Source organism: Bubalus kerabau, chromosome 4, assembly GCF_029407905.1.
Source record: "Bubalus kerabau isolate K-KA32 ecotype Philippines breed swamp buffalo chromosome 4, PCC_UOA_SB_1v2, whole genome shotgun sequence".
Classification (NCBI taxonomy): domain Eukaryota; kingdom Metazoa; phylum Chordata; class Mammalia; order Artiodactyla; family Bovidae; genus Bubalus; species Bubalus kerabau.
Window position 1 is genome coordinate 44,358,852 of NC_073627.1, and position 27,942 is coordinate 44,386,793.

Sequence of the window (27,942 nt, forward strand, 5' to 3'; positions counted from 1 at the left end):
TCTTGGTAGCTGAGACCACAAGGCATTTGCTTTATTGTTCCAGGACAGGGAACAGTGGCAGGCCATCAAGGGTTCTGCTTGTGTCTCATCTGAGCCCAGGCCCAACCTTGGCGGGAGGGGGTGTTCTTGTCACCCTCGGGCCCCGGGCAGGCTGAAGCTCCCACTTCAGCCTACTTGGTGTGGGTCGGGCTCTCAGGTAGGACACAGTGGGCACCCCCTTGCCCCAGGGGCATCCTGGACCTGCCAAGTGGTCAAAGAGAGTGGGCATGGGTGCTCCCCCACCAGCCTGAAGCAGAGTTCCCTCCCTCACTGCCCAGGCTGTCTGAAACAGGAGTGTTCATAAGCTGGGACCTAAGCTACATGAAGCTCTCAGGGGTGACTGTAGTGACCTGGAGGGGCCTTTCCGGCACCCAGGGCTGGGGCAAAAGGACACTTTCAAGTTTCCGAGGGCAAGGGTTTTTCCAAACACTTTGTGTTGGAAGTGGGCTCAGTTTGGTCCTGGGGCAGACTTTGCCCTCCTGTGTGTCTTCCCCCAGGGGAAGCCAGATAGAGCTTAAGTTGAGGACAGGTTGAGAGCCTGGCAGGGTGGGTGCTGTGAATATCAGCACCCCCTTGGGGGCCCACAGACAACTTGGGGAGAGGTTCCATATCTCCTCCTTCTCGATGGGCTGCTGGGATGAAGATGGGAGAATAAATACAGGGGGCTTCTGGGAAAGATCACTCCTGGAGGGGGGCAGGCCTGCAGAGAATGTGGATGTCAGAAGAGGGTTCCAGGGTGGTCTTGGACCTGGCTGGGGCCCTGAGCTTTTGATAACCAAACCCTTCAGCTCTCAGCTGCCCCCCAGTGAAGTCTGTGATACAGTTCTGATTCCTCTGGATATAAGGTATGTGAGTGGGTGTATGTCTGCATAACTGTGTGTGTATGTGTGTGTGTGTGTGCCTGTGCACATGTACGCGAGAGCCTAAGTGTGGATGAGTGTGAGCCATGGAGAGTGCATTTTCTTCTTCCCCAGACACTTGCTCTCCGGGGTCCCTGGGCCAAGTGCTGGTGTACCAGGTGGTGGAAATGTGCGAGGGGCAGAATCCTGGGTGGTGACTTCTCCACCCTCAGCTGCCAGCTAACAACCAAGTTGGCTTCGTGACATAGGGGACAGGGAGTGTGTTTCCTTCCTTGACCTTTAAGGTGAGCCCGACATGGGCGGCCGGCTGGGACTTCTGGGCCAAGCAAAGGCTGGAGCTGCTGCGGGGCATAGCTCAGGCCAGGGCCATGGGCTTGGAGCTGGGGCTGAGGTACACAGAGGGGCCAGTCGGGGCCGCGGGGGGTGTGGGCTCCAGCTCCATGAAGGCCGAGTACAGCGTGGTGAGATGCAGGTCACCCAGTGCCCCGGAGCCCCCGTTGCCTGGGGGTGCCAAGTCGCCTGTCCCACTGCCGGTCTCGGCCAGGCAGGGCCCGGGGGGATAGCAGGGAAGGGGAGCTGGCGGCACTGAAGATGATGGTGGCGATGAGGTCACCAGTACCAAGGGGTCAAGGGCCAAGCTGTCATCCTTCAGCTGTTCCCACAGGTTTCCTATTTGGGGGAGAAAACAGGCGTCACTGGGAGGCACCCACGAGCCCTGTCTGCCTCTCACCCCACGCTCTCACACACTAAAGAGAGCAGGACTGGGGTGACACTGATTGGAGAGCAGACCTTTGGCACTAGCTCTGTGACCCCAGGCAGTTGCTAAACTCTGCATCTTCCTCCCATGTAGGACATTTTGAAAGCCATAGCCCAGATGATCTCTGTGGCTCTTTTTTGGGGGGTGGGGGAGTGATCAAGGATTTAAGAGCTGCCTGTTGGAAGGGTTGATGCAGATGCTGTACATTCTGGGGTTAGCCTGGGTAGGGAGCCCTAGGAACTCTTCACCCTGGCTCTTGTCCAGGTTCCCAAGGAAGGTGAATGTGCAGCCCAGACCAAGGATCTTCCAGTAATGCACTGCAGCGTCCGGTGAGCTGGTTGGGCTTCTCCGTTGCAGGGACCAAGGAACAGGAGCAAAGCCCTGTCAGGAAGGGCTCCCCACTGGAAGCACTGACTCTGGGGTGCACTCAGTGCCGCACCCGATCCCTCTCTGTGTGTCGTGTGACCTGCGTCGTGGCTGGCCAGGGCCTGGGGCTCCTTCCCTGGGGATCAGGGCTGCAGGGTGTGGAGGAAGGGGGCTGAACTAAACCCAAGACTGGCTGCCTGGCTTCCAATCCTAACTCTCCTTCTTTCTAGCTCCGTGACCTTGAATAAGTTACTTAACCATGGTGCACATCTGTGAAATGGGTTGAATAATCCCTCCTAGCCTATAGGCCCATGTGAGAGAGTGCATGTAAAGTGTCTCACAAGATGCCAGACAGTAGGGCTCAGGTATATGTCTATGGTAGCCCACATATATATAGATTCTTCTGAGTCTGTGGAGCCCGGCTCCCCACTTCTGGAGGGGGCTGCGGCTCTAGTTGCCTTTCTCTAAGGGTAACTTCCCAAGACCCGGCTCTCTCCTCATCAGACTGGGAGATCTCTGAGGGTCAGCTGCCCCCACCTGCTTGTGGATGTCCCCTACCCTACTCAGTGCACACAGAGGGCCTGAGGCCTGGGTCAGCACCCTCCTTCAGAGCTCCTGTGGCCAGTACCAGGGCCTGGGGGTGCACTGGAGGTTAGATGGGAATGGGTGGGATTGGCCACAGGCAGAGACGAAGCAGGCGAGAAGGAATGGAAGAGACAGAATCTCTTCCTGGGACCTGCCTAGCTCCTTGGCCTCCCCTTCTTTTTGAGGCAGATCTCTCTCCTTCTTCTGCATTAGGTGATGAACTCCAAAAATATAGTCACTTCTGGAAATGTTCAGAGTCTCAGTTGCTCACAATCAACTATGGAATAGACCATCGGCCCCTTTCAAGCTTGTGTCTTCTTCTGAAGCTACTTGTGGGGCACGTACCCCTGGTCTATATCTTCTTCTGAGGCTGTTGAACCCAGCTCCCCACTTCTGGAGGGGGATGCGGCTCAAGTTGCCTGTCTCTACCAGTAGCTTCCCAAGACCCGGGCTCTCCCGGGCACTTTCAGCCCAGAACTGAGAGTGGTTTGGTGATATGTCAGTTGGAACCCGTTCAAGGGGCAAGAATATTCCTCTTTGACTCTTCACCACCACCACCACCCATTTCCCAGATCTAGGCTTTCTCTGCTCCAGAAACTGGGCAGTTAGCGGCAACCTGGAGACTGAGACAGGCCGGGCCACGCCACCAGCTGCTCCTCTGCAGGCCTGTCCCACCTCCCCCCTCCCATCCCCAGCTCACCCTGGAAGTCAAAGTCGGTGAGAGAGGGGTTGATGGCGTCCAGGTCAGTGCCAAGGTCTCCGTCTGGCAGCAGGGTGTCGTGCATGGTCCTGGCTGGGGAAGGTTCAGCCAGCAGCTTGGCACTGTGGCTAGGTGGGGTGTGGGCAGGCAGAGGCGAGTCCTGGGGGGTGCCCGGCTGGGCCCGCAGCTCTAGATGCCCATCTGGCTGTGGAAACAACGGCTGTGGAGGTCCAGGAGGGGCCAGGCCCGGCGAGAGGTGCGAGTATGTCTGCCCATAGCAGGAGGGTGCGTGCCCCCCAAGTAGGTCCTGCAGGGGATTCTTGCCGGGAATGGGGCCTGGAGCCGGGTGGATTGAGTGCAGCGGCTGGGAGAGCCCAGCTGGAGGTGCCAGGGGCTGGATGGGGCCAGAGCCTGCCAGCCCAGGGGGTGGGCAGCCGAGCAGTGGGGAGCCCAGCTTCTCCCTCTTGTCTCCAATGAGGCTGTCCAGCTCCTCTGAAAAGGCCCAAGAGAGGACACTGTGAGACCTCCTTTCCCCCACAGTCACTCCCAGCCTTGGAAGCACATTCAGGCCCTTTCCTTATTCATCAGCTTTCCGTCACCCAGCTTTTCTCACCACCCCTACTCTTAATTTCTTGGCTCTGGGCACCCCGGATCCACCGCACCAGCCGGCAGCCTCACCTGGCTTGGCCATGCTCTTGCGCACAGCGATGGGGTCTTTCCTCTTCCACTTCTGCAGCTCCTCCTGCATCTTGTCGATCTTGGCTGGATTCAGGGCCCACAGGCAGCCCTTGCGAGAGGAACTTCCCGATTTGTTCTCTACCTTCTCGAAGCACTTGTTAAGAGACAGGTTGTGGCGGACAGAATTCTTCCAGCCATCAGGCGCCGTCTGCCGAAGCAGAGCAAGACACGAATTCAGGCCGGGTTCAGAAAAAGCCTTGGCCGTCTGGGCACACAACTGCCACCCACTCTGGGGCTTGCTGAGCTCCTCAGCGACCAGCCCACACTCAGTCCCATCAGTCGTGGGGCAGGGATGGGCAAGAACCTCAGTCACACTTATTAGCACCTAAAATCTACCTCCATCCTATCCCATGCCCTTCAGACGACTGTCGAGGTGATTCATACAAGAGGGGCTGGTGGGTGCTAAGGAGGAGGTGCTGCCCCTCCCCGACCTGGGGTTGGACCACTCCCTGCTGGGTCTCCAGGCCTGTGCTTGGACCCCTGTGTGGAGAGGGCCTTGCCATGCTGAACTCTGGGGCTGTGTCTCCCTGCTGTGAGCCTGACTCTGGGGTGTGGGTCCATGAATTCCTCTGAGTGTGAGGACATGTGTGTGTTGCTAAGGATGTGTGTGTGTGAGAAAGTCTCTCTAGGGGTGTGTGTGGGTATCCATGATTGTATGTGTGTGTGGGTGTTCACATGCGTGTGCCCGGGGGGCGTGCCCTGGTGGGGAGGCCAGCCCTCAGGCGGGGGATGCTCGTGCCAACAGAATAAACACCCATTAGGAGGCCTGGTCATGCCACCAGCGCACTAATTGTGCCCAGGGAGGGTTGTAAAAACCATTAGGCTGACTCAGTTGGGTGAGAGGCGGTGGCGGGGGTGCCACGGGCACCCTCCCCCCACCCCCCCACCCCCCCAGCCCAGAGCTCTGTTCCAGGCTCTATGACAATCCTGGGCCCAGCAGGGGTGACTGTGGGCAGAGCATCCGCTCTGCTTGGTGAGGTCCTTCTGCGCCCTCACCTCCCGGCCCCTCTCCCTTCCAGCTCACCGTTTCTGCCTAATGAGGGGCGGCCACTCCCTCCTCCCCAGCTCACTTGCCCCAGGGAGCAGCCAGGCTGAATCACGTCCAGCAGAACCGGGCCCCTGCCAGCGTCGCTGCAAGTGGTTGGCAGGAGCAGCTGAAGCCTGTCTTAGGGGCCACTGGCCTGGGTCAGGGGGCTGGTTGAGATGACCCCCAAGGCTCCCAGGATCATGAGAGAAGACTCTTAAGCCACCAGACCAGCCAGCTAGGGATTCACCTTCAACTCCCACAGCAGTCCCTATGAGGAGTCAAGACTGTGTGGCCCGGTGGGCAGAGTTAATGGGCACCAGGCCCTTTTACAGCCCCATAAATCTGTGACTTTGGGATGCCAGAGCAGCCCCCACCCCAGCCACTTCCTGTTTGGAAGAGGGATGGTCAGCACTAGCAATTATGTCCAGTGGCTGGAACTTGCCCTGTCCCACATCCCTGACTCACAGGGCTTCAGGACGCCCATCTCAGCTGCCTTGGGCATGAGTGCTGCCCACCCCAGGGTCCGCTCTGTCCTAGCCTAGAAAAATGACCTTCAACTGGGGAATGAGAGCTAGAGGTGGGGAGAGGATCTTTGAACTCTTTCCTTAGGTGGGTGGAGGGGATTTGTCAGAGCTGGAAGGAACCTGTGTGCCAACTGGTCCAATCTGACCATTTTACAGACTGGGAAACTGAGGTCCAGAGAAAAAAGGGTCCAGGCTGAGATCACATAAGGAGGCAGGGTCAGAGCCAGACTCCAGCTCTGTTCCCTAACTAAGGGCCCTGCCCAGGTCACCCCACCGGATTGTCTTTACCACCTGGGGCCCGTCCCATCCTCACAGATGGTTTCTCTCTGAAGTCAAATGTAAACTTGGGAGGGAGGGAGTGATGCAACTGGCTAAGAACAACAACTGGAACCAAAAAAAAAAAAAAAGCAGTTAGACCTCTTCACTCCTCAGCCCCATAAAACAGGGATTACACGGCTCCCAGGAAAAATAATTAAGCCAGGAAGATGAGATGTAGGGAGGGGCTGGGGGCCAGGCTGGGAGTTGGCAGGGAGGAAAAGCTGAGAGGAATGGGGCAGGGCCCTCCCCCACTTCCCTGTCTCTGGCCTGACTCCTTGAAGCCTTAGGGAACACTCTAAAAGCTTTACAGGTCAATGAGACTTTGGCCCCCTGACATGCTGGGATCTAGACGGCGAGCCCTGGATACCGGCTTTGATGCTGCTTGAATCCCAGTGCTAACTCTCTCCTTGCTCCTCTCCCATCCAGAAGCTCTGATGGATGACCATGCTTTTTTGTTCTTGGCCAGAACTCTGGCCATCTTGCCCATTTCATCATTCGGTGGCAGCTCAGCAAGTACGAACTTGCTGGAATTCATGTTCAGTTGCTAAGTTGTGTCCCACTCTTTGCGACCCCAGGACTGTAGCCTGGTCAGGCTCCTATGTCCATGAGATTTCTCAGGCAAGAATACTGAAGTGGGTTGCCATACCCTCCTCCAAGGAATCTTCTCAAGCTAGGAATCGAACCTGCATCTCCTGCACTGGCAGGTGGATTCTATACCGCTGAACCATCAGGAAAGCCCCTTGTTTGAATATCAACCTCAAATTATCCCCAGACAGCAAAATTGGGAAGATGGTGGGGTCAGAAATCACCCACTGGTGGATGGAGCTGAGTTCTGGATTACCTGGGTCTCAGCTCCCGCCCTTTGCCCGGGCAGCAAGTGAGACCGTATCCATCAGGTTGTAGGCCTTGGAGAAGGCACTCCTTATACACAAGTTCTGACTTCCCCTGCACCCACCCCAGAAGGAGGGTTTTTTGTTGGAGGGCCTGGGGAGCCTGCAGACAAGGGAAGTGGGAAGCCAGAAAGCCTGAGCTAGCAGCAAGTGATCCCACCTGCTGTTTGGCCTTGAGCAAATGGAGAGAAAAGGGTGTTTGTCTTGCCTCTAGGGAAAGAGTCTGGTGAAGCCCCTTCTATGGTTGAAAGAGACTAGATGCTGTCCGTGGGAAGGTCAGGTGAAACAGCCAGCTCCCTAGGACACTCTAAGACTGTGAAGCCCACACCCCGCTTTCTGGCAGAGCTGCAGCTGAGCCTGCCGCCCACAGAGGCAGATCTAATCTCTCCCAGGAAGGCAATGAGTTCTGCAGCCCCAGCATCCTGGGTCACATTGGCTGGCCAGCTCCCGCCCAAATTCCTCAGTCCCACAGCATCCTGGGGGCAGCGGTGGGAACAGCCTCTCATTTCTTCCCAAGCTCTGTCTTCCTGTTTGGGGTAGGTGGATGCGCCTTGAAGCCTATCAGGTTGCCATGTCCACCTTCCACCAGCATGAGGTCTGACTCCAGCCTGCTGTGTGACCTCTGGTGAATGACTTGAGCTCTCTGTTGCCCACACAGAACTGTCCTTCTGAAGGGCAGACAAAGGGAAGCGTGTGGTGGGAGGGCACACCCTCTCTTGGCTTTCATTCAAACTCATCTACCACCTCCCAATGGTATCTTCTGGTTCTAGAGAGGTATGTCTTGCTCCAGGACTTGGGGGTGGTGGGGTGGGGGTGGATTTGGGGCTCACCTTGAAGTAAGGAAAGTGCTCCGTCATAAAATTGTAGATCTCGCTGACAGGAAGGCTCCCAGTTTTACTGTTCTTAAGGGCCATGAAGATGAGGATGCTGAAGGCAGAGAAAGCTCTGAGAGTTGGAACCTCTGATTGGGCCTGGAGTCTTCCCCCACCCTCCTACCCTGGCTGGAACAGTCAAGAAAGAAGAGCCTGCTGCAGAATTCATGGGTGAGAGGCGGTCGAGAGGAGAAGGGATGAGAAAATATCCACTGAATTTAGGAATTACTGATATTCGAGGGTCTTGTGGCATCTAAGAGAGCTGGGTTACACTCTTGGCTTTAGTCACTCACTAGCTGTGTGACCTTGGGTGAGTGCCTTAACCTCTCTGAGCCTCAGTTTCCTCAGCTTTGAAAAGAAGAAAGTAATAGCTACCTCAGAGTCATGAAGATTAAGGATGCTGCCTAGCGTATAGAAGGCTCTCATTAAATGGACGCTGTCATTACCAGTCAGCCCTCCGCCAATTGCTGGAATATTGGATAGTAAGGGAGGGAACTCAGGTTATTTGAGCCCCTACAATGTGCCAAGCATATTCTCTCAATCCATCCAAAGGCCTGAATACTGCAGTTTTTTGGTTGTTGTTTTTTTTTTTTTTAAGATGAATAAACAGAGGCTTAGAAAGATTAAGTCACTTGCCTGAGGTTTCACAGCTAGTAAATTCGGAGCCTGGACTTGGACCCGGTTCTACTGGACTCCAGAGATTACATGTGCTCTTTTCTGTGCACCATCCTGCCTTCCACAAACCCCTTCTCTGTGCTCCTGGATGATGTGTAAGTACCTTTTCCATTTCCTGAGCTCACCCTGGCTGATGACTTGACCCCACATGAGGCCTGGCACACAGGAGGTTGAGTATCAGTGTTGGTTGGATGAATGAAAGTTCAGATGGAAGGGATCCCAGATGGGCAGGGTGCTGCTGGCCTGGCACCTACAACCCCAGCCCCAGAGCAGCTGCACTAGATCTGGTAGATGCTGAGTAACTGAACCACCTCTGCAGACCTCATCCCTCGCTTACTTCTGGTGGCGCTTTGGGGTGAGGCTTCTCTCTGAGTCTGTAGAAGGAGGTGAAAGGGAGAAGCGTCCCCCGCTAAACTCTCAGTTCCAGGGCCCCAGGGGGCTAGAACCTAGTGGGCTCACCCCAGGGCACCAGCATCTGCTGAGCTGAGCCACAGACATGGCTCCCCAGGGTTGGATGAGAGCTCAGAGGGGAGCTGGTCAAGCCCTCTGCCCCCAGGCTGGATTCTTCTCTCTAGCATCCTTTGGAAGTCTACCAGGTATGACTTCCACCCCCCTACCATTACCCTAATACCTCAAGGATTCCTTGTCTCAGTTTCCCCAGGCACTTCTCACCCCTCTTCCTTCTACCCCAGAATGCTGAGAAACATACCTGTAGGAGTAAATGGGTTTTGGGAAGAGGGGCTGGTGCCCATCGGTGCTGGCCTGGGGTGCGATCCGCTGGTAGGGATAGTGTGAGGAGCCCAGGTAGGGTACAGGGTAGCTGCTGCCACCTGGTGAGTACTGTAGAGGTCAAAGGGGCAGAGTGGTTGCCATGGTAACCAGTCTTCCTAAGGAAGGGAGCCCCCTCCCCCCACTCATACATCCAGAGAAGGAATTGAAACTAGATTCTTCTCTCAAGCGTTCCACCATCCATGGTCATGGGCCCCAAAGGCAGAGCTATCTGAGGCTGGCCAAGGATGTGGCTGTCCTGGGAGGGCCTCTGAGGAGATCCACATTTCCAGAATTCAGGGTCTCAGAAGTCTCAAAGCCTCCTTCAGCATCTTCCTCTCAGCCCTCTAGGTACCCTGGTTGCCATGGTGATAGGACAGGAGCTGAACTAGAGAGTGTGAGGGGTAGCTCGGGCCCCTGTACCCTTTTGGGGAGGTGCTCCCTGGCATCTCCTGGAGCGCTTGGGCCGGAAGTGGGGTGTCCGGCCTGGGCGTTTGCTGGGCACTGGCCCCTTTTATGAGTTTCAGTGGCTCTTTGAAAGGCCCGGTCATGGTGGTGGGCCGGTGAGGGTAGGAGGTGGTTTTTACAGCAAAGGGAGTGGCTGCCAGGGATTGTGTTTTATGGGGGTGAGAGGGGGGTAGGAGACTCTGACTCCCCCATCTGCTCCAGGCTGAGGTGCTCTTTCCAGGTCACCCGAGAGACACTTAGTGACTGAGTCACCCTCTCTGCAGGCTCCATAAAGCCCTGGGTGCGGCCATCTTGTTCGGGGAGGGGGTGCAGAAAACAGAGGGTATCAGGACAGAGCTGGACACAGCGAGGCTGTCTAGGGTCTGGCAGCCCCTGAGCCCTGCTGTGGCTCGGTTCCTGTTGGGCCAGGCTGCCTCAGGGACGCCCCTATCCTGGGTCAGACTGTGAGCCTCAGGATGGCCCGGCCACTCCAGCCAGGCTCCTCACAGAGTGGGGATGATCCTGTGTTCCCTCTGCTTCCCTCCTTCTCTTTCTTTCTCCCCACAAAGCAAGCAGTCTGACCACCCTCCCGCCCACGTGCCTGTCTCCCTGGCTTGGCCAACATCAGGGCCAATGCCAAAGAGCTGGGAGTAGAACCTGCTCCACAGGCAGGGCCTGTCTCAGTGCCAGGCTGCAGGTGGATAGAGCTGGGCGCTGGGCAGCCACTTGCTCTGTCTTGCCCGGTGACTCCTGGGAGCTGCCTGGCTGCTCTGGGGCACTTTTCTTTCTCTTTTTAAAAATCTCCATCCCCTGCCAGTGTGGGGCAATTACTTGGCATCCTGTGAATCAGGGAGATGAGGCTGAGCAGCGGGGTGGGGAGTGGAAAGAGTGTTAGTCTCTCAGTCGTGTCCGACTCTTTCCGACCCCATGGACTGTAGCCCGCCAGGCTCCTTTGTCCATGGGATTCTCCAGGCAAAAATAGTGGAGTGGGTTGCCATTCCTTTCTCCAGGAGATCGTGGGGAGGGGGGATAGGGCCAAAGATGATGGGGACTGGGAGCCTCCAACAGGGAAGGTCCCCTAGCTTCACTCCTGGTCCCACCCTGTCTAGGCTAAAGGGAAGTTTGAGGCCAAGGCCACATACCAAGACGGTGGCTGACCCAGGCAGGAGCCCATTGTTTCCTGCGGTGTTCAGCCTCATGTGTCACCCCACTTAAACTTCTTTTCTCTTTGCTCAGTCCTTGTCTTGTTCTCTTTCTCTCCGTTTTTGGTTCCATCCAGCCCTGCCCCAGTCTCAGCCCCACCCTCTTTGCCGAGACCTCTCAGGCACTGCATGGGTCTCAGACAAGCCCCGCCCACTCTGTGAGAAGGGCAATTGCTTCCCTTCCTGTGAACCCCTGTTCCCCACCCTGGGTGGCCCAGCCTGAGCTTCAGGGCCCTGCTGCCCCTACCTGCCCATCCAGGTGTGCACACATACACTCACATACACACCCACACATCACACATGAACATAATATCCTGAGACCCTGGGGGAAATTGCCCACCTGCCCCAGACCCACCTGGTGGAAGGGGGGCTGGGTAGGACAGTACATGTGCTGCAAGGGGGGCTGGTAACAGTACATCCCCGGACCACTCTCCAGAGCTGGGGCCTTGACCTTGACTTCTGACCCCTGCTGGAAGGAAAGAAACAGATGACCAGGCTGGACCTTGTCTTTCTTCCTTCCTATCATCCATCTTGAACCTTATGCAAAAGCAATTCCACCTTTGCCTCTAGCAAAGCTTATTCCTGGAGAACAAATACATGAGAACAGAGGAGGACAAGGATTTTCCGAGGAAACTTAGTGGTGGAGCTGGAGCTGGAACTGACTGTGCTCCCTACCCGCCACTTGCCTGCAAGTGAGAGGCTGGGGCTGGGCTGTCCAGGGAAGTGGGGGAGACTTGTCGTCAGTCACACTGAAGCTGGGGTAGGACCCTGGAATGGCACAAGGGTGCATGGGCTGACCCCACTCACCAAGCCTGGCTCGGGACCTGCTTCCTGGTTCAGGACCACCAGCCCCTCAGAGCAGATCCGCAAAAGACCACTGCTCTGGAATTCCCATTGCAGAGCCATGGGGAAGGAGCACAGGAAGTCCAGCTGGGGCCCCCAAGGCCCTACTACTTCCTATTCTGCAAAGCCCATGGTAGATCTAGCAGGTTCTCTGGAGGGGGCTAGTGAGTCCCCTCTGCTCTGAGCACCCCCAACTCGGAGCCTCTGCTCTCTGTTCTGAGGAGTCTGTGGTGTGTGCTAAGTTGCTTCAGTCGTGTCTGACTCTTTGCAGCCCTGTGGACCGTAGCCCACCAGGCTCCTCTCTCCATGGGATTCTCCAGGCAAGAATACTGGAGTGGGTTGCCATGCCCTCCTCCAGGGGATCTTCCCAACCCAGGGATTGAACTGGTGCCTCTTAGGTCTCCTTCATTGGCAGGCAGTTTCTTTACTGCTCGTACCTCCTGGAAAGCTCCTGAGGAGTCTACCCAGTTGCTAGTCTGCCGGAGCCCTGTACCCTTTCCCACTCTGGCAGAGGGAGTCTGCAGCTGCTGGTGGTGGTGGGGGCCAGATCCTGGCTTCCCACAGGTTGTGAGCCCCATGTGGAACCCCCAGGGACGTGCCTAGAGCTCTACCCTGAGGAGGTACCCAGACAGAGAGCACTGCTAGGGACTGGAAGCTAAACCAGGCCAAGAGCAGGTGGACCATTCTTCTTGGGGTTACCAGGGGCCTGGGGAGCCAGCATCTGGGCCCAGAGGGTCAAATCAGCTGTGAGCTCTTTCCTGGGTGTGCCCTGGGGTGGCTGATGCAGAGATATCCATAATCGTAGAATCTCAGGCCTAGAAGGGCCATGAATACTAGGTCCAACCCTATCATTTGGCCAATGATGGGGCTGAGCCCATAGAAGGGAAGGGATGTGCCCAAGGTCACTCAGCGAGTCGACCATCCTGCTGTGGATCTCTGGGCCCAAGTTCTTCTCCTTGGTTTCTATGGGACCTCAGTTTCTTCTTCTGCAAAATGGAGATAGTGGGAACTCTTTAGAGGGTTTGTTGTAAGAATTAAACAGGGTACTTGAAAGGACGCATCTGGCACAGTGACCAGAGGCTGGCACTGAGTGGACATTTACGGGGCAGTAACTGATGGGATGGGGCTTCCTGGGTGGCTCAGCGGTAAAGAATCTGCCTGCAATGCAGGAGACTTGCAGGAGATGCATGTTTGATCCCTGGGTTGGGAAGATCCCCTGGAACAGGAAATGGCAACCCACTCCAGTATTCTTGTATCTGGAGTAGGCACAGCCCCAACTGGGAGTGGATTTTCCTCTTCCCAAGGCAATATATGTATGGGGTAGGTGCTGGTAAGTATACTTTTCTGATGAGGCTCAGAGAGGTTAAGTGACTTGCCCAAGGTCACAGAGTTTATGGGTATGGCTATGAAAGGACATATTGATCTTCTAAGATGCTTTCAAGGTATTTCTATGAATACACCCAGGCCTCATTCTAGGTAAAGAATGGGGCCTGGAAGTGTCCTTTGAGAAGACTTAAGTCCTCTCCCAACTCTGCGTGCTGCCGCTGCAATGGAGAACGTGGTGCTCTGTGACTCCTCCCTAAGCCCTTTCTCCAGGCCTCTGGAATGTGTTTTTCTTCTCGCATTTACATATGGGTGTGAAGGTCTGGCTGGGGATTCTTGACATTCAAACAGAGAGAAGCTGCATGTAGGAATCCTGACTCAGGAGTCTCTGGGGAGCTTCCAGCATCCCGGGGTCTGACCAGACTCCCTGACCCGACCCCTTCGACACCGGGCCAGGTCAGCACCCCCTCCCTCAGCTGACCTGGAGGCTCCGGATGAAGCTGAAAGACCCCAACTCTCTGAGCTTGCAGGTGTACACTGACCCTGAGTAGAAAGGTCTGGAAAGGGGATGGCAGAAAGTTTGATCTCAGAAGGCTTTCTGGAGTGCTGGGAACTGGCACAGGGGTGATGGGGTGCGCGCTGGTGCTGGTACTCACCAGGACTTGGGGGCTGTGCTCCTGGCTGGGGTAGGGGAGCCCGTTGCACCAGACCTCAGCAGGGAAGCCAGGCAGGAAGGCCTCAGCCTCCCCCACATCCGCAGGGATCTCCTCAAAGGCTTCCAGTGCCCCTGGGGTCTTAAAGGAGTGTCCATCGAGGGCCAGGGCAGTCTGGGCCTCGGGGAAGACATCCTCATGGAAATGTCGCTTGTATGGGTGGAAAGGCACGTGGCTGCCCTTGAGGAAGCGCCCGGGACCGCTCGCAGGCCCCTCCTCAAAGCCGAAGCCGGGGTACTTGTCTGAGGGTGAGAGCCGGAAGGGGCCCGGGCCAGGGCCTGCTGGGCAGTGGACTTGCTCGGGGCCTGGTGACGCGATGCTGGGGCTGTGTGGGGGCAGTGAGGACTCCCGCTCCGGAGGGCCATCAGGCACAAAAGACGAGCAGCTGAAGCCGGCGTGCTTCTGGGGTGGACAGAGGGTAGACAGCCTGTGAGTGGAGGCTGGATCCAGACCCGACTCTGTGTGAGGGTAGAGGGTCTGTAGCTGAGCTCTGGGGAGCCCCCGGTGGAGGAGGGAGACCTCACCCGCCCTTGGAAGCCTTGATCTGATGAGGACGCACGGCTTCGAACCTCGGATCACCCCCAATAGGACGGATGCACAGCCCTGCCCTGTGAAAGTCTGGGAAAGTCCCAGACCCAAGGAACAAGCAGAGGCCCAGATCTCTACACTTCGGGATCTGGGAGTCCCTGGGTACTTGTTTGCTGGGAGAAAGGACAAGACAGAAGCAGGGAGGTCCCAGGGGGGTGGGGGTGATGGCCCACCTGCTGTCGTGCAGCCCTCTGGTCTTGGCCTCAGCCCAGGCCAAGGTGCCAGGTACTTACGTTCTGCGGGGCGGGGGAGCCTGGGAGGCCCGGTGCCTGCATGAAGTCCCCTTGGGGCTCGCCCTCCAGCCTGGCAGGGCCCGGCAGCGTGACGTCAGACTGTGGCGGGAGTAGCGACACCATCACCCAGTCCTGGCCTTGAAGAAAGCCGGCTGTGATGAGAGCGAGGACCAGTGTCCAGGGCTGACCAAGCCCGAGTCCACCCCTCCCACGCCCTCCCTGGGCTGGGACCCTGCCTCCAGCCAGATGTCTGATGAGAGAGAAACAGACAGAGACAGACAAACAGACAAGCTAGAGAAACATCAGAAACGGAAGGAAGCAGATAAACAGTGTGAGAGACAGACGGTGAAAGACACACAAGGAGAAGCTGGGGAACCTGCAGGGACATGGATTCTGGTGGCCCCGTGAGCCTGGCATGACACTAAGGAGTGTGTGGCCTCTAGGGTTTTCTCCTGTGTCTGCCACACTCCAAAGTACCTGTGACTCTGTGCAGGCCTCTGCCCTTTCTGAGCTTTAGACTCGCCATTCGGAAAACTCAGGGCTTGCGTTAGGTGACAAGTGAGGGCTCTTTCTGCTCAGACACTCTCGAGTTATAGGAGAACTCTGTGACCAGCATAGCTGAGTGGTTAACAGGACTCAGCTCAGGGACGTCCCTGGTGGTCCAATGGTTAAGAATCCTTCTGCCAATGCAAGGGACTCGGGTTCAATCCCTGGTCCAACATCCCACATGCCACGGGGCAAGTAAGACTGTGCCACAACTAGAGAGAAACCTGTGCGCTGTAACAAAAGATCCCATGTGCTGCAACTAAGACCCAGTGCAACCATAAATAAATAAATAAATATTAAATAGGAAAAAAAGACCCAGATCAAAGCCAGCCTTTTTCTTGCCTTGCTACCTGTGTCAGCAAAGCTCTGAGCTTCAGCATCAGTCATCTGCAAAAACAGGGAGAGAGAGAGAGAGACACCCTCATGCAGATGTGGGGTTAAATGAAATCATGCACATGAAGAATTGAGCACGGTGACTAGCTATAACAAGTGCTCGATAAATGCCAGCTCCCCTTATTAACAGCACGACTGATATGTCTCTTACTGTTACTAACCTCAGCTCTCTGCCTTCCTTCTCCACCACCTACAAAGGGCAGTTTCTCCTGAATGTATTCCTCTTTGCCCGAGTAAACTCTGAGAAAGTCTACCCTGAGCTGAGGGCCTGCTCTGGGCTGGCCACTATATAATTGATTAGGAGAACTTCCTCATCATTTGTCAGAATAATCCTGTGAGGCAGGTGCATTATTAATCCCACTTTCCAGATGAAGAAACTGAGGTTCAGAGGGTTTACATAACTGGCCCAAGTCACCTAGCCAATCCTTGAGAGTCAAGTTTTGAACCCAGATCTGGCCAACTCTGGAGTCTATGCTCCCCTTAGTTTCTTTGCTTAGTGAGGATCAGAGTGGGGTGCCTGAGCTAGGGGGCCAAACAAGAAAAGCCTGAGGTTGACACTTACCCAAGACCCCCTCTTGCAGAGCAGGACAACTTCATTTCCCCTACCTTGCTGTCCTGAGAGCTCTGGGAGGGAGGGCTGGCCTTGGAGGCCCCCTGTGTGCCCTGTCTGGGGTTGGTACATCTTTGCCAAATAAGCTTATTGCTTTCATTTGACAAGGAGGTGGTGGTGACCAGGAAGGGAAGGCATTTGCCTGAAGTCCCTCAGAGGCTTGGTGGTGGAGGGGGCTGGGAGCTGGGGTCCAGGTGGGGGGTTGGGGGAGGCTCTCCCGCCCCTTCAAGAGTCCCTGCCGCCCCTTCTCTATGTCCCGGTGCCGCTCACTCGGCAAAGCTAAATGTGGCGTGACTGGGGAAGCGCCGAGCTGGCCGTAACTGGATACCGCGGTGGAGCAGGCCCTGGGCCGAGGGGCAGGGCAGCCCATCTCTGGTTCTGCTTGAGCGCCCGGCCTGGCCCCTGCTCCCTGGAAGCCCTGGACAGCTAGGGCCCGCCTGCCCTGCTTGGCCCCGGGCCAGACCTGCTTTCCCCAGGCCTTCTCCATTCCCTCCTGACAGAAGGCCGGGGTCCTTCCTCCCCCCAGTTCTCAGGCTTTGTAACACATGGGGCGGTGGTCGCTCTCCTCTCTGGAGGCAGAATAGCACATGGTGAAGAGCAAAGGTTTTGGGAATTCCCTGGCAATTCAGTGGTGAGGACTATGCGCTTTCACTGCTGAGGGCATGGGTTCAATCCCTGGTCAGGGAACTAAGATCTTGCAAGCGGTGTGCTGCAATGCACACACACACACAAAAGCAAAAGCTCTGAACTGGGGATGACCTGAATTTGAGTCCCAGCTGTGTCACTTTCCTGGTTTGGTGACTTTGAGAAACTGTGTGATTCTCTGTTTCTCCCTTTGCTCCTGTGATCATGGGGCCTGGGGACCCACCTCACAGGGCCGTCATGAAGATTAAGTGACATGATGTGTACCAGGTGCCTGGCACATAGAAAGTGCTCAAGGAGGTACCGTGCACATCTGGATTCATTGGCCAGATGTGGCCGTGGCTCCCGACCCCGGACTCTAGTTTCCCTGATGGTCTCACCACTTCAGGCCTGGGGAGACTGGCTAATGACCCTATTCCCAGATGACAGCTGCCCTGTAGCCAGGCCCTGTCTGCCTGGCCTTTGCTCAGCCTGGCCCCAGGGGGTTCAGACCCCGGCTCTGCTCCTCTGAGACGTGAACCTGCGGAGGCCTCTCTGAGACTCAGTGGGCCACCCCTCCTGCGGAAGCTCTGGCCTTCCCAGAAGGGCCCCTACAGCCTCTGTCTGCCCCTCATCCTGGCAGCAGCCCCAATGTCCTGGAGTGTTATCGGTAGCCCAGGCCGAGTTCCTGTAAGTCAGAGGCCTTACCTGAAGGCTTCGGTTCCCAGCTGTGACTTTCATATCCTGGCTTGGCCAAACCACTACCCCACTTCCTCTAAGCTCCCAGGGACAGGATAAGAACCAGGGAGGTTAGGCAGAGTTCAGAGGCCAGTGTCTTGATTTGCACTGAGGGTATAGACGTCCCTGGATGAACCTCACTGCAGGGTTTCCTCTGGGTAGGTTTTGTAAATGACGACTCCTGATTTGATGACAAACCCCGTTGATTGCCTCAGCTGAAATCCTGTTCTACAAATCAGGAAAGGAGGTCCAGAGAGGTTAGGGTGACTTGCCTAAGGACACATAGCCCGAAAGATGAGATCCTTCACCGACTGCCATTTCTAAGGGTCCTTTTACCTCAGGGGCTGGGCAGAGGGGCTATCATTTGTGTATATGGGGTGGGGACTTTTGTCCAGCACAACGAAGGACTCACTGCGGAGAGGGAGGTGAGGCTGCCTTGCCCTCTGACCCCTTTCTCAAATAGCCATGGGGGCTCCTAAAGTTGGATTAGCTAGTTTGGAAACTCTAGAGTCAGGATTGGGTTTGAATCCCAGTAACAATGGGACTTTGGTTAGGCAACTTGCTCAACTTCCTTCCTTGGGCTTCAGTTTCCTCATCTATAAATTAGAGCTAATAATACATACCTCTCTGGTGGGTTAGATGAAATATTGCTTGTAAATAGCTTAATGCATAGTATGTGTCCAATAAATGATAGCTATTACTAATAATTAACAGTGGGACAGAGTATTTTAAAGCTTGAGCTCTGGTGGCGAGGATCAGGAAGGGAGAAGGAACTCCTCTTTCCTGCCTCTCACCTCCATCTCCCTGACATCATCCTCCTGCATTGGCAGAGGCTGAACTTCCCTCCTCCTGACCCTCTGGCCTCAGAGGTCATTTTAGCCATTCCCCTGAGGGAGAATGGCTACAGAAACTCCCAGGGGTTAGAGTAGGAAGAGAGGGGGGTGACTCTTGCTTTGGATCCCCCAGGAGTCCTCTCTGATGGGCGCTGGCCTCTGCATTCAGGAGGAATCTTTCAGTGAACACGAACCTTTACCCTACCTGCTTTAGTTTCAGAGGGCACAATGGGATGTATGTCTGCAAATCTCATCAGCAAACCATTGCAGGAGGTCCAGCGAGCTCTCTCCCTTCCTCGGATCCTAGGAGCACCCCTGACGGCACTCAGGACTTGTCACTCAGTGTGGGCTCCTCCACTCACAACCTGCCCGCTTTTGGGGCTGGAGCTAGGCCAGGGCTTTCAGCTGGTAGACTGTGCTCTGGGGTCCCTTTGACTATAAGGACTTTCCTAATCACAACTCTATGTCTATAAAATACTCAGCAGTTTACAAAGCACTTTTGTCTCTATTCTCTCATTTCATTCTCCCTTTGCCTCAGAGAGTAGCAGGCAGTGGTGTGCTGGAGTCAGCCGCTCTGGACTTGTTAGGGCCAATTGTACAATTCACTTTTGGTGAAATTGGCCCAAATCCTCAAATTGGCAGTGGTGAGAATATCTATCCAAGGAAATTAGCAAATGTTACAGATCAGAACCACCTCCCACCTTTTTTTTTTTGGAGAACTGGTGGTTGAACATTTATGACATACCACCGGTAGGGGAGAAAGGTCATTAATCCCATTTTTCAGGGTAGAAGATTGAGGCAAAACCAATACAATATTGTAAAGTAATTAACCTCCAATTAAAATAAATTTATATATAAAAAAAAAGATTGAGGCTCAGAGAGAATGACATGCCCAGGGCCAAACAGTTAAAACTGAAAATATCTCCTGAGTCTCAGGCCTCAAGAGTCCCAACGATACCCTCAAACACACTTCAGGCAAGCAACCTTGGCAAAACATTATCTGAAGACCGGTTTAGCATCCAGGTATTCTGTCTAACCTCTGCTCGCTGAACTTCTCCTCCTTCTATGATCCTGCAAGAGTGGGAGGGCTGGGGTAGGGATGGAATAAATAGACTTGATCTTCCCTGGAGTCAGAGGGAAGAAAGAAATGGTCCTCTAACCTGAATAGAAGGCATGATGAGGAAGAAATTTCCCCAGGAAGTATGACTGTGGGATTAACAACCATCATGGTGGCATCTCTGCTCTGTGTCCTCGCAAACAGCCAGGCCTTTTGCCCCTCGTACCCAGCACCCACCCCTCAGAGACTCTTTTTTTAGTACCCCAGGATCAGGGCAGAGGGAGCATTTGTCGGGTAGGGGTCAGGGAAAACCCTGTTTGCTGGTTGTGTGACCTTGGACAAGTCACTTCCCCTTTCTGTCCTCAGTTTCCTTATAAGTAAAATGATACACTGGGACCATTTGCATCTAAAGATGCTGAAGCTGGTCCTGTGGATGTGGATGTGGTCCACAGAGCTGTCATCTCTGGGCCCTCATCTCTGCTCTTCCTTCAGGAGGAAGGAAATCCTCAAGGGGACCCAGGAACAGCTGGGTGAGTTATTATACCCCAGATGGGAGGTGCTGTATTATCACTCCCATTTTATAGATGAGGAAACTGAGGCTCAGAGAGGTTAACCTGACTTGCTCAAGTTCACTCAGCTAGTAAATGATGCTCCCCACGATTCAGACACTGGCTTCAAAGCTAGGGTGCTTAACCACTATGCTCCACAGCCCCACCTCAGGAACACCTCAGCTTCCTTGCTCACACCTGGAAGACAGAGTGGCGGGTGGGGGGCAAGTTTCCTTGGGAGGGTCTGTTCCCGTACCCCCTGTGGGCAGCTGAGTCACAGAGGACACTCAGGGCCCTCGCTGGGCTCTCTCTACACTCCCTCCCACCCGGGCTGCTCCTGCCTGCCCTTTATGAGAGAGGTGGAGATGGCGGAGTTCCGCCTTAATGGTTTCTGTTGCTGGCTGCGGCAGCATGTTTTACAAGGGGTGGGGACCGTGCCCAGTGCTGCCTGTGGCCCCACCCAGGGCTCCACCCGCCTGGCTGCTGGGAGGGGTCCCCTGGAGCAGTTCAGTAGTTACTTAGTAGGGGTGGCAGGGAAGGGCCCGGGGGCCACTCCTGAGGCTGGGCACCCTGGGATCCTGGGAGCCTGGGCTTTCTAGCTCTGCTGCTCCCATCTAGGTTGGAGGCTCTGAGGTCGAAATCCTGTCCACTCTGGCTCTTGACCCTGGCTTGGTATCAGGAAGTGGGTCAGCTGCCCCTGCCTTGAGATCTGATTAAAGTGCTCTGAAAAGCAGCTACAGATGGAAAGGGCAGGGGGTGGATAGGGGGAGAACAAAGGATGAAGAGCTATCACATGTCCCCTGGGGTGCTTTCCTCAAATCTGACCCACTGACACCCAAGACTGAGTCATCCCCATCCCCCCAACAAGGACTCTCCTTCAGCCATTTCAGTCATTCCCCTGCCTCTGGAAATAGGCCGGTCCTAGAGTACCACTGGATATGTCTGTCCTGAAAAAGCACTTGAAACATCTTCCATGCCTGGGGCTGACCTGGAAGTTCTTCCAGGTATCTAACCTTAATCTCTCTTGTAATCTTAGTCCTCCTGCCCTCTTCTTCCGGCCATTCGCCAAGAGCTCGTAAGTGGCAATGGACTCAGTCCTGCTCCAGGATGGATCCCAGCCCTGCTGTGGGTGTCAAACTCCAACAGCTTCCTGTTCTATTCTTTACCCAGCACCCCTTCCTTTCTACCATCCCTGAACACCGTGGCAGCTTCCCATCTCTCCAGCCCGTTCCCAGGCCTGGCCACCCAGCCCCGGCCCCAAAGGAACTGAATCCAAGCACTCACAGTAGGCTCTGGGCCATGGCCACCATCACGGCTTCGGGGAGTCATTCAGCCCAGCAACTCCCCAGGAGCCTCCATCGAGGTATAAATACTCCCACATGCCTGGACCAGCCCCCTGCCTGAGGGCTGGGGCGGGGCTGCCTCCCCAGGCCAGGCAGGCAGGTCACATGCCCCATAAATGCCACAGGACCACAGGCCCTTACCAGCAGCCTTGGGGAGACCTACTGGGGCTTGACTTCTTTGGATGGATGAATGACGGATGGATGGAGGGAGGGATAGGTGTATGAATGGGCAGATCAATGGACGGACAGATTGATGGGTGAGCAAATGACTGGATGGGAAGCTGGACAGATGGACAGAGATGAATAAGTGGACAGTGGGATATATTAATGGGTGTCTTTGAACTGCCTTTGGATACTCATTTAGTAGATGGGGAAGAAATAGATGCTGGTTTCAAGGAAATAAAAAATGCTATTCTTCTAAGCCCCCATCCCTCTCTTTCTGAGACATTCCTAACAGACCCCCTTTTCTCCTCTGCTATGGCCACCTAGTCAGAGAGACTGGCTCTACGGGGTTCTCCTTAGGGTCCATAAGTGACCCTTTCTAAGATACTTCCCACCTAAACACTCCCAACCCCCAGGAATCTTTTGGTCCTGGTTATCATTCATGGTCTTTTCCTCCCTCCTACCTACTCTGGAGTTCAAGCTCTGAGGCTGTTGCTCCCAGAAGCAAAATCAGCTTGCCATCCAAGTTTAGCCGGGTGGGTGGGGTGGGGGGCCCGTGGTGCACAGTGCAAAATTCTCATTTCCAAGAGCATGAGACCCTTACACAGGCAATTTAGGGAGAAGCTGTGCCCCCATCCCCCACCTTCCCCAGGAATTTTTAAAGGCATGACTGGGTCTGATGGTGAGAACAGGCCTGGCAAGGGACTTGTGTGTGGACCAGGTGACCTAGAACCCCTGGGGGCCTGACCTGGGGAGCTGGGCTCCTGGGAGGTAGGGACTGTTTGCCTGCTTTATCCTTCCGGGGGGCAGTGTACAGAGAGCAGGGGTCTGATTTCCAAAGAAAGTTCCTTCCAGTCCTCAGTCTGCCCAGCTGTTAAAGGGATCCAAGAGTGGATGATGAGATGGGGAGTGACAGAAGGAACAGGAGGATTTTTCGCAGATGATAAAATACGGCCTTCGTATTACAGTGAGCTTCTTCCTGCCGCACTGGCTAAAGAGTGGGTGAGGAACGGGCTGGGGGATGGGCTGGAGTTGCTCACCTCTGAGCACCCATTAGCTCTGTGATCCAGTGTTCCAGAAGTCCTGCCCCTATAATCAAGCCACTCAGGGCTGAGCCTGGTGGTCCCATTTCCTGTGGGTACTTTAGTAACTGGCTCTGCCAGTGATTGGAAGCTGAAGATATGAGCTGTGAGACCAACAGGGATGACTGGGGCCTTGTTTCACCTCATCCTCTAGCTTGGCACTTATTATCTCAGATGCCCCTCCTGCCATTAAGCCTCCCCTCTCCCCTCACAGGGGTTCCTTCTGATCAAGGACCCCAGAAACTCCTTTCCCAGCTCTGCCATCAGGCTGCGCTAGTCACAGAAATTAACCTCATTTCCTCCTTTCTAAAATGGGATTCTCTTTTTTCGCCCTACATACCTCACCTGGCTGTCCTGGGGACTGAGTGAGGACCAGGATGTCAGAGTTCTCTGAGGAAGATAAAACAACACCATCTTATGGTACCCCACCTCTTCCCCTGGAACCCTGGATCCATAGGATTTAAGGAAAGAGGTGGGGGCTGAGATCTTTGCCCCTTCAACTGTCTGCCCCTCCCTGGGTGCTCTCCATAGGACTGGTCCAGACCCCTTTCCGCCTGCTCACCTTAGTGGGGGCATGAGATGAGTCAGGAACCTACCATCCCTTGAGCCAGGGGCCTCTAATGCTCTGTACATATCATTATCAGAAGGACTGCTCATTATTGCCGATCTATTATTAGGGATATTAATTCTGTCGCCACTACTAATAATACAGATCTAGCACAAGACAAATACACACTGGTGGTGCCCCCTCCCTCAGTGCCATCCAGAGCACGTGTGCAAAGGATCCTCCTGGCATTGTCATCCCAAAGAACTTTCTCTCCAAAACCCTTCCCACCTTGGGCAGGTTGGGCATGACAATGAGAAGGCCTGGAGAGGCTGAGCCTCTTCTCAAAACCACATGCTTCTTGGGGTTCAGTGTGGGCTCAGGGAACTCCTCCCAGAGGGAGCTGGGGACCCCTCTGACGGCAAAATCTGCTGCAGTCACTCTGCTTATGCCAAGTGGAGAGTCTGAAAGTTGGGTTTTATGGTCACAGGGCTCTGTGTGTGTGTGTACTTCCTCATGCACACCCTATGCCTTCCAAGACTGATGGGCTGGTGTAGCTTGGGACAAGGCTGTGGAATTTACAAGTGTAGGTGGGATCTGCAACTGTCTCCAGGCAATCTGGTTCAAGGGACACGCCCCACTCTGGGAGTGTGTGTGTGTGTGTGTGTGTGTGTGTGTTGGTGCCCAGATTGGCTGTAGTTTGTCAGAAGCAGTACTTTCAGACTTGGGAAGCAGGGCTTGAAGTAGACCGATCATATGCATCCTCCCATGAGCATGGGGTGGAGGGTTGGGGTCAGATCTCTGGGAAACTCAGTTGCATCCTGGTGGGTCCTGAGGGGTGCCCACCCTCTGGAACTTCCAGAATAGCCATGGGAGCATGGGTTTCCTTTTCTCTGTGACTCACAGCCAGCTCTAGAGTCAAGTTCCCTGAGAGATCACGATTCAGCTAATTCTCTCCCCAGCCCCATTAATCTGAGCTGACTAAGCAAGAACCACAGGCGGAGTAGAGACCCAGGGATGCTCACGACTGCAGTCATTCCTAAACAACCCGGCAGGCTTTCTTGCTTTAGCTTCTGTCCATCTCCTTGCTTTGGGCCTGGCCATGCCTAATAGGATGGGTTATGTTCCCGGCATCCCCCCACAAATGCTGCCACTGCCTCCCTTGGGGGCCCTCTGAGGGCATTTTTCATCTTCCCGTTTCACCGGACACACACCTCCAGTGTCAAGAGACCCATCTGGACATCATACTTGTCTTGTTGTATTTGAATTCTTTACTCGTGCTTGGCCAGCATCCAGCCTTTAAGATCCAGATAGGATCAGGAGGCTGAGCGCTTCTCCAGAGATGATCCTATCCAACCCATTTTGTCCTACTGGCCGGGAAAACAGAGGACATACCAGGGCCTGGCAGGGGCATCAATGAAGGGTGTTGAATTCCAAAGGGGATCTCTGATGGAGAGACCCATCTAGGGGAGGTGGAAATGATGTGGGATGGGAAGATGGGGTTAGGGATGAGGGTGAAGGCAGGGTGAGGGAGAGAGAGAAGAGAGGAATGCAGTGGTGGAGGTGAAGGTGAAATTGGGGTTGGGGATTGGACAGGAGGAGGGCTGGATCAGGGTTGGAGATGAGAATGGGGGTATAGAGTTGGGTTGTAGAAGGCGATGGAGCTGTAGTAGAGGGCTTACAGATGGGGTGGGGTGGAGGTTGGAGATGCAGAGATGGAAGAAGGGGCAAAGGATGGGAGGGAATACATTGGAAAGACCAAAATTATTCAGGGACCTTTGATGCTCCTGAGAGACGCACTCTCCCAGAGGTCATCTTGTCATTCCCCTGCTCCTGGGCATGTTGCCAGCCCAACCACACCCATCACAGATCAATGGTTGCCTCTCCACTCAGGAAACCACCTCCTGTGGTCACATGCATGCGCGCTAAGTCGCTTCAGTCGTGTTTGACTCTGTGTGACCCCATGGACTGCAGCCCGCCAGGCTCCTCTGTCCATGGGGTTCTCCAGGCAAGAACACTGGAGTGGGGTGCCATTCCTTTCTCCAGGGGGTCTTCCCGACCCAGAGATGGGACCCGAGTCTCTTACGTCTACCTGCGCTGGCAGGCGGGCTCTTTAACATCAGTGTCACGGAGTTCAGCTGAACTCAATTTAAAAGGCTGAAGCAGCTCTCTAAAGTCTCATGTCCCTCTCTCCTGTTGCAGAAACCAATCTCAGTTTGCTAAAACCTCCCCCACCCCCACCCTGCAGCCTCAGCAGGGTCAGCGGGCTGTGACTGAGAAAGAAAGAGCAGAAGGCATATCTACGGGACCTCTGTCCCTGGCCTGCTTCTGTTACCAGGCAGTAAGGGGAGGCAGGCAGAAGAGCCTCCCAACAGCCTTCTCATTAGACCATGGAGTCAGAGAGACTAACAGAGGGGCAGTGGGCATAGGGCCTCATTTCTGTCCCTTCCTGTACACCAGCTCTTCAGAGGTTTCTATGTGACTTAGTCTCTGGATAGGTGCTTAAGCCCTGTGCAGGCAGTGGGGTTTCTGCTAACCCATGAAGACTCAAGCTGGAAGGAAGGAGGTTAGACAGGAAGAAGGACTTCCTGGCAGAGAAGGATGGAGAGCCACGGGAGGTGGTACTTTCTCGGTGGGCAGACAGAACTCTCCAAGGGGAAAAAGGAAGGCTTTTCCCGAGACCAGGGTGGGGCCGTAAGACAGCTTCCCAGAGGGCAAGTGTCACCAGGGGGCTTTTGCCTTTGTCTCCAGCTGCCCCAAGCCTTCTCCCGCCTCATAATAAATGAAGGCACAGCTGTTAGTTGGGGGTCATGCGAGGTCAGTGTGTGGCTGAGATAAAGATAGGGAAAAGGGGGGGGTGCTCCAATCCCCTAATCTTTCTCTTGCCTCCCCAGGAGCAGAATCGAGAGAGTTCTGGGGCTCCCTGAGCCCCTGGGAAATAGAGTCCTCTGAGAACTCCCTGGCATTCCCGGGAGAACAGGTTCCTGGCCCTGGGAGGTGAGTGAGGCGCCGGGCCTGGGGGGGGGCAGCGTGCCTCGGCAGGCCCTGGAGCCCGGAGCTGAGCTCGGCAGAGGCAGCAGGGGCGGGGCCGGGCGCGGAGCTGGGAGGACATGCGCCTCTCCCCACTGCACCTTCCTTCCTGGGGACCCGAGCCTCCCCCAGGACCCAGCCCCACTCCGGCCCTGCCTGGCCCACCATGAGATGGGGGAGGGGCTGGGAAGGGAGACGCTGCCCCCATGGGTTGGAAATGCCTGCCCTCTACTGCTTGTATCCCGGGGGTCAGGGAATGCCCAAGGTGGTCAAAGGGCCTGAGCTGGGCCTGATGGGGACAGGATGGAGCGCAATGCCAGCCTCCCCATCTCACCCTCTGATCAGCCTGGAGGAACTGGGTTTTATCAGGAGGGAAAAGAAGCCTAAGGGGGCAGGCAGAGCTGGGTGCTGCAGCTGCAGAGACTTCAGACTCCAAGAAGGACTTCAGGACTCTGAGGGAATGACCAGGTTTCCTCTCCCGGGATTCGGACAGCAGGGAGAGAGCAGACCTGCCTGGCATGGGAAATGACCAGCCTAGAGGTTGGGATACAGATGAGATGAGTTCTCAGAGGACATGCCCTCTCCACTCGGTCCTATTCCACTGACCGGCCATACCTGGCCACAACGCAAACGTGTCTTCCTACGCCTGTTGGTGCAGAGACGAGAGGCAAACACACCCACTTATTTGAGTCTGTTCTTAATCTAACTTGGACACTGGTGGAGGGCCTGGGGACTCCACGGGGAATGCCAGAACCTTACCTGATCAGATGGGCGTGGGGAAAAGCCATGTGAGCCCCAGAGGGGTCTTCCTTCTACTCTGGCCAGTTTCCTAAAGGCCTTTGCTCCCCAGACCCCCAGTTCCAGGCATTAAGGGTCTGAGGGCTCCCAGCACATCCCATGTCTTCTCACCAGGCCTCTTGGTTTCAGGGGTCTTGAGGGAGAGAGACATCCCTGGGCCTCTGGGGGAGTCTGCCCTGAGCTCAGCATCATGTTCTGGCTGCAGCACCTGTTTGCCACCTGTCTGCTTCTCCACCAGCTGCATCCTCTCTGTGGCCCAGGCCTCCCCGCAGGCCCAGGCATCTAGACCCCAGCTGAGACTGCTCAGAGATGTTAAGTGATTCCTTGATCAACACACACCCTTAGCACCACCAGGGTGAGGGCGATCCCCTCCCCGCACCGACCCCAGAGCTGGGTTCTCCCCTCTCCACTTGGACAAGCCACTAAATTGGGAATCTGCCTCTGTCCTTCAGCTCCAGTTTTCCAGTGTTAGCCTTTCTGAGCCCTTATTTCCTCCCAGCACATGGTGGCCAAGCATACCCTCTCCAACACATGGAGATACACATACACGCACACACAAAATCCACTGAACGCCGGAATGGAAAACCACACGACAGCAAGAAGGATTGAAATCAGACAAATCTGGAACAGGAAGAAGAGGGAAGAGCAAGGAGAAGGGGGGTCCTCTTTGGCCTCCAGGCACTCACCCCACTTCCTGATTCTCCCGTGAGCAGCAGCGAGAAGGAAGGGAGCACCCAGGTGCTCCCACTCACCCACAGGACCCGTTAAAAAGGCACCCCCCACCCCCATTCCCTGGCCCAGCCCTGCTGGCCTCCACGGCTGACTTGGGCCGGGTCTCCTCTTACCTGCTCAGTGAAGCAGGTCGGCGTGGGGGCTGGGGTCTGGGGGGCCAGGAGCTCCGTCTGTCTGTCAGTCCGTCAGCTCGGCCGTCCCGGGTCTGTGCTGACATCAGGTGAGGGGAGGTAGCTGCTGGGTGAGCCAATAATTATGATATCAGCTTCCCCTTGCCCCGAGGGGCTGCTGCCAAGACGGGGAGAAGAGCAAGGTGACTAAGAAGCTAGTTTGCTCCTTGGCTCTTGTTTGACAGGTACCGGCTCCTGAGCCCGCCCCAGCCACGCCCTGGCCCCCCCAAACCCCTCCCACCTCCTGGACCAGCCTGGGCCCCCTGT

General features: G+C 55.4%; 1 protein-coding gene and 1 long non-coding RNA gene across 5 annotated transcripts; one reads left to right on the forward strand and one right to left on the reverse strand.

Moving 5' to 3' along the window:
- FOXN1 (forkhead box N1) lies at nt 1-27,829 on the reverse strand. 4 transcript variants are annotated; one of them, XM_055577150.1, is made up of 9 exons: nt 27,619-27,829; nt 14,469-14,620; nt 13,591-14,049; nt 11,124-11,237; nt 9,061-9,191; nt 7,635-7,731; nt 3,986-4,193; nt 3,308-3,799; nt 1-1,568 (listed from the first exon to the last, which is right to left on the reverse strand). In XM_055577150.1, exons 2-9 carry the CDS (start codon nt 14,589-14,591, stop codon nt 1,255-1,257), a joined length of 1,938 nt encoding a protein of 645 aa, XP_055433125.1. In that variant the 5' UTR covers nt 14,592-14,620; nt 27,619-27,829; the 3' UTR covers nt 1-1,254. The 4 variants fall into 4 exon arrangements, with proteins under 4 accessions (XP_055433125.1, XP_055433126.1, XP_055433127.1 ...); XM_055577151.1 differs by lacking the exon at nt 27,619-27,829 and adding an exon at nt 26,735-26,907 and having other exon boundaries at nt 14,469-14,600; XM_055577152.1 differs by lacking the exon at nt 27,619-27,829 and adding an exon at nt 26,735-26,907 and having other exon boundaries at nt 11,124-11,234.
- Nucleotides 25,259-27,037, forward strand: LOC129649575 (uncharacterized). The gene is made up of 3 exons (XR_008713161.1): nt 25,259-25,762; nt 25,840-25,942; nt 26,903-27,037. It is a non-coding gene; the product is annotated as an uncharacterized LOC129649575 (long non-coding RNA).
- Nucleotides 27,830-27,942: the final 113 nt, after the last annotated feature.

Coding starts and splice junctions, on each gene's coding strand:
- FOXN1 (XM_055577150.1), bottom strand. CDS start 14,591: ATGGTGTCGCTACTCCCGCCACAGTCTGACGTCACGCTGCCGGGCCCT. Junction 11,238..13,590: donor AGCACAGCCCCCAAGTCCTG/GTGAGTACCAGC, acceptor CTTTCCTTCCAG/CAGGGGTCAGAAGTCAAGGT. Junction 1,569..3,307: donor CACCGACTTTGACTTCCAGG/GTGAGCTGGGGA, acceptor TCCCCCAAATAG/GAAACCTGTGGGAACAGCTG.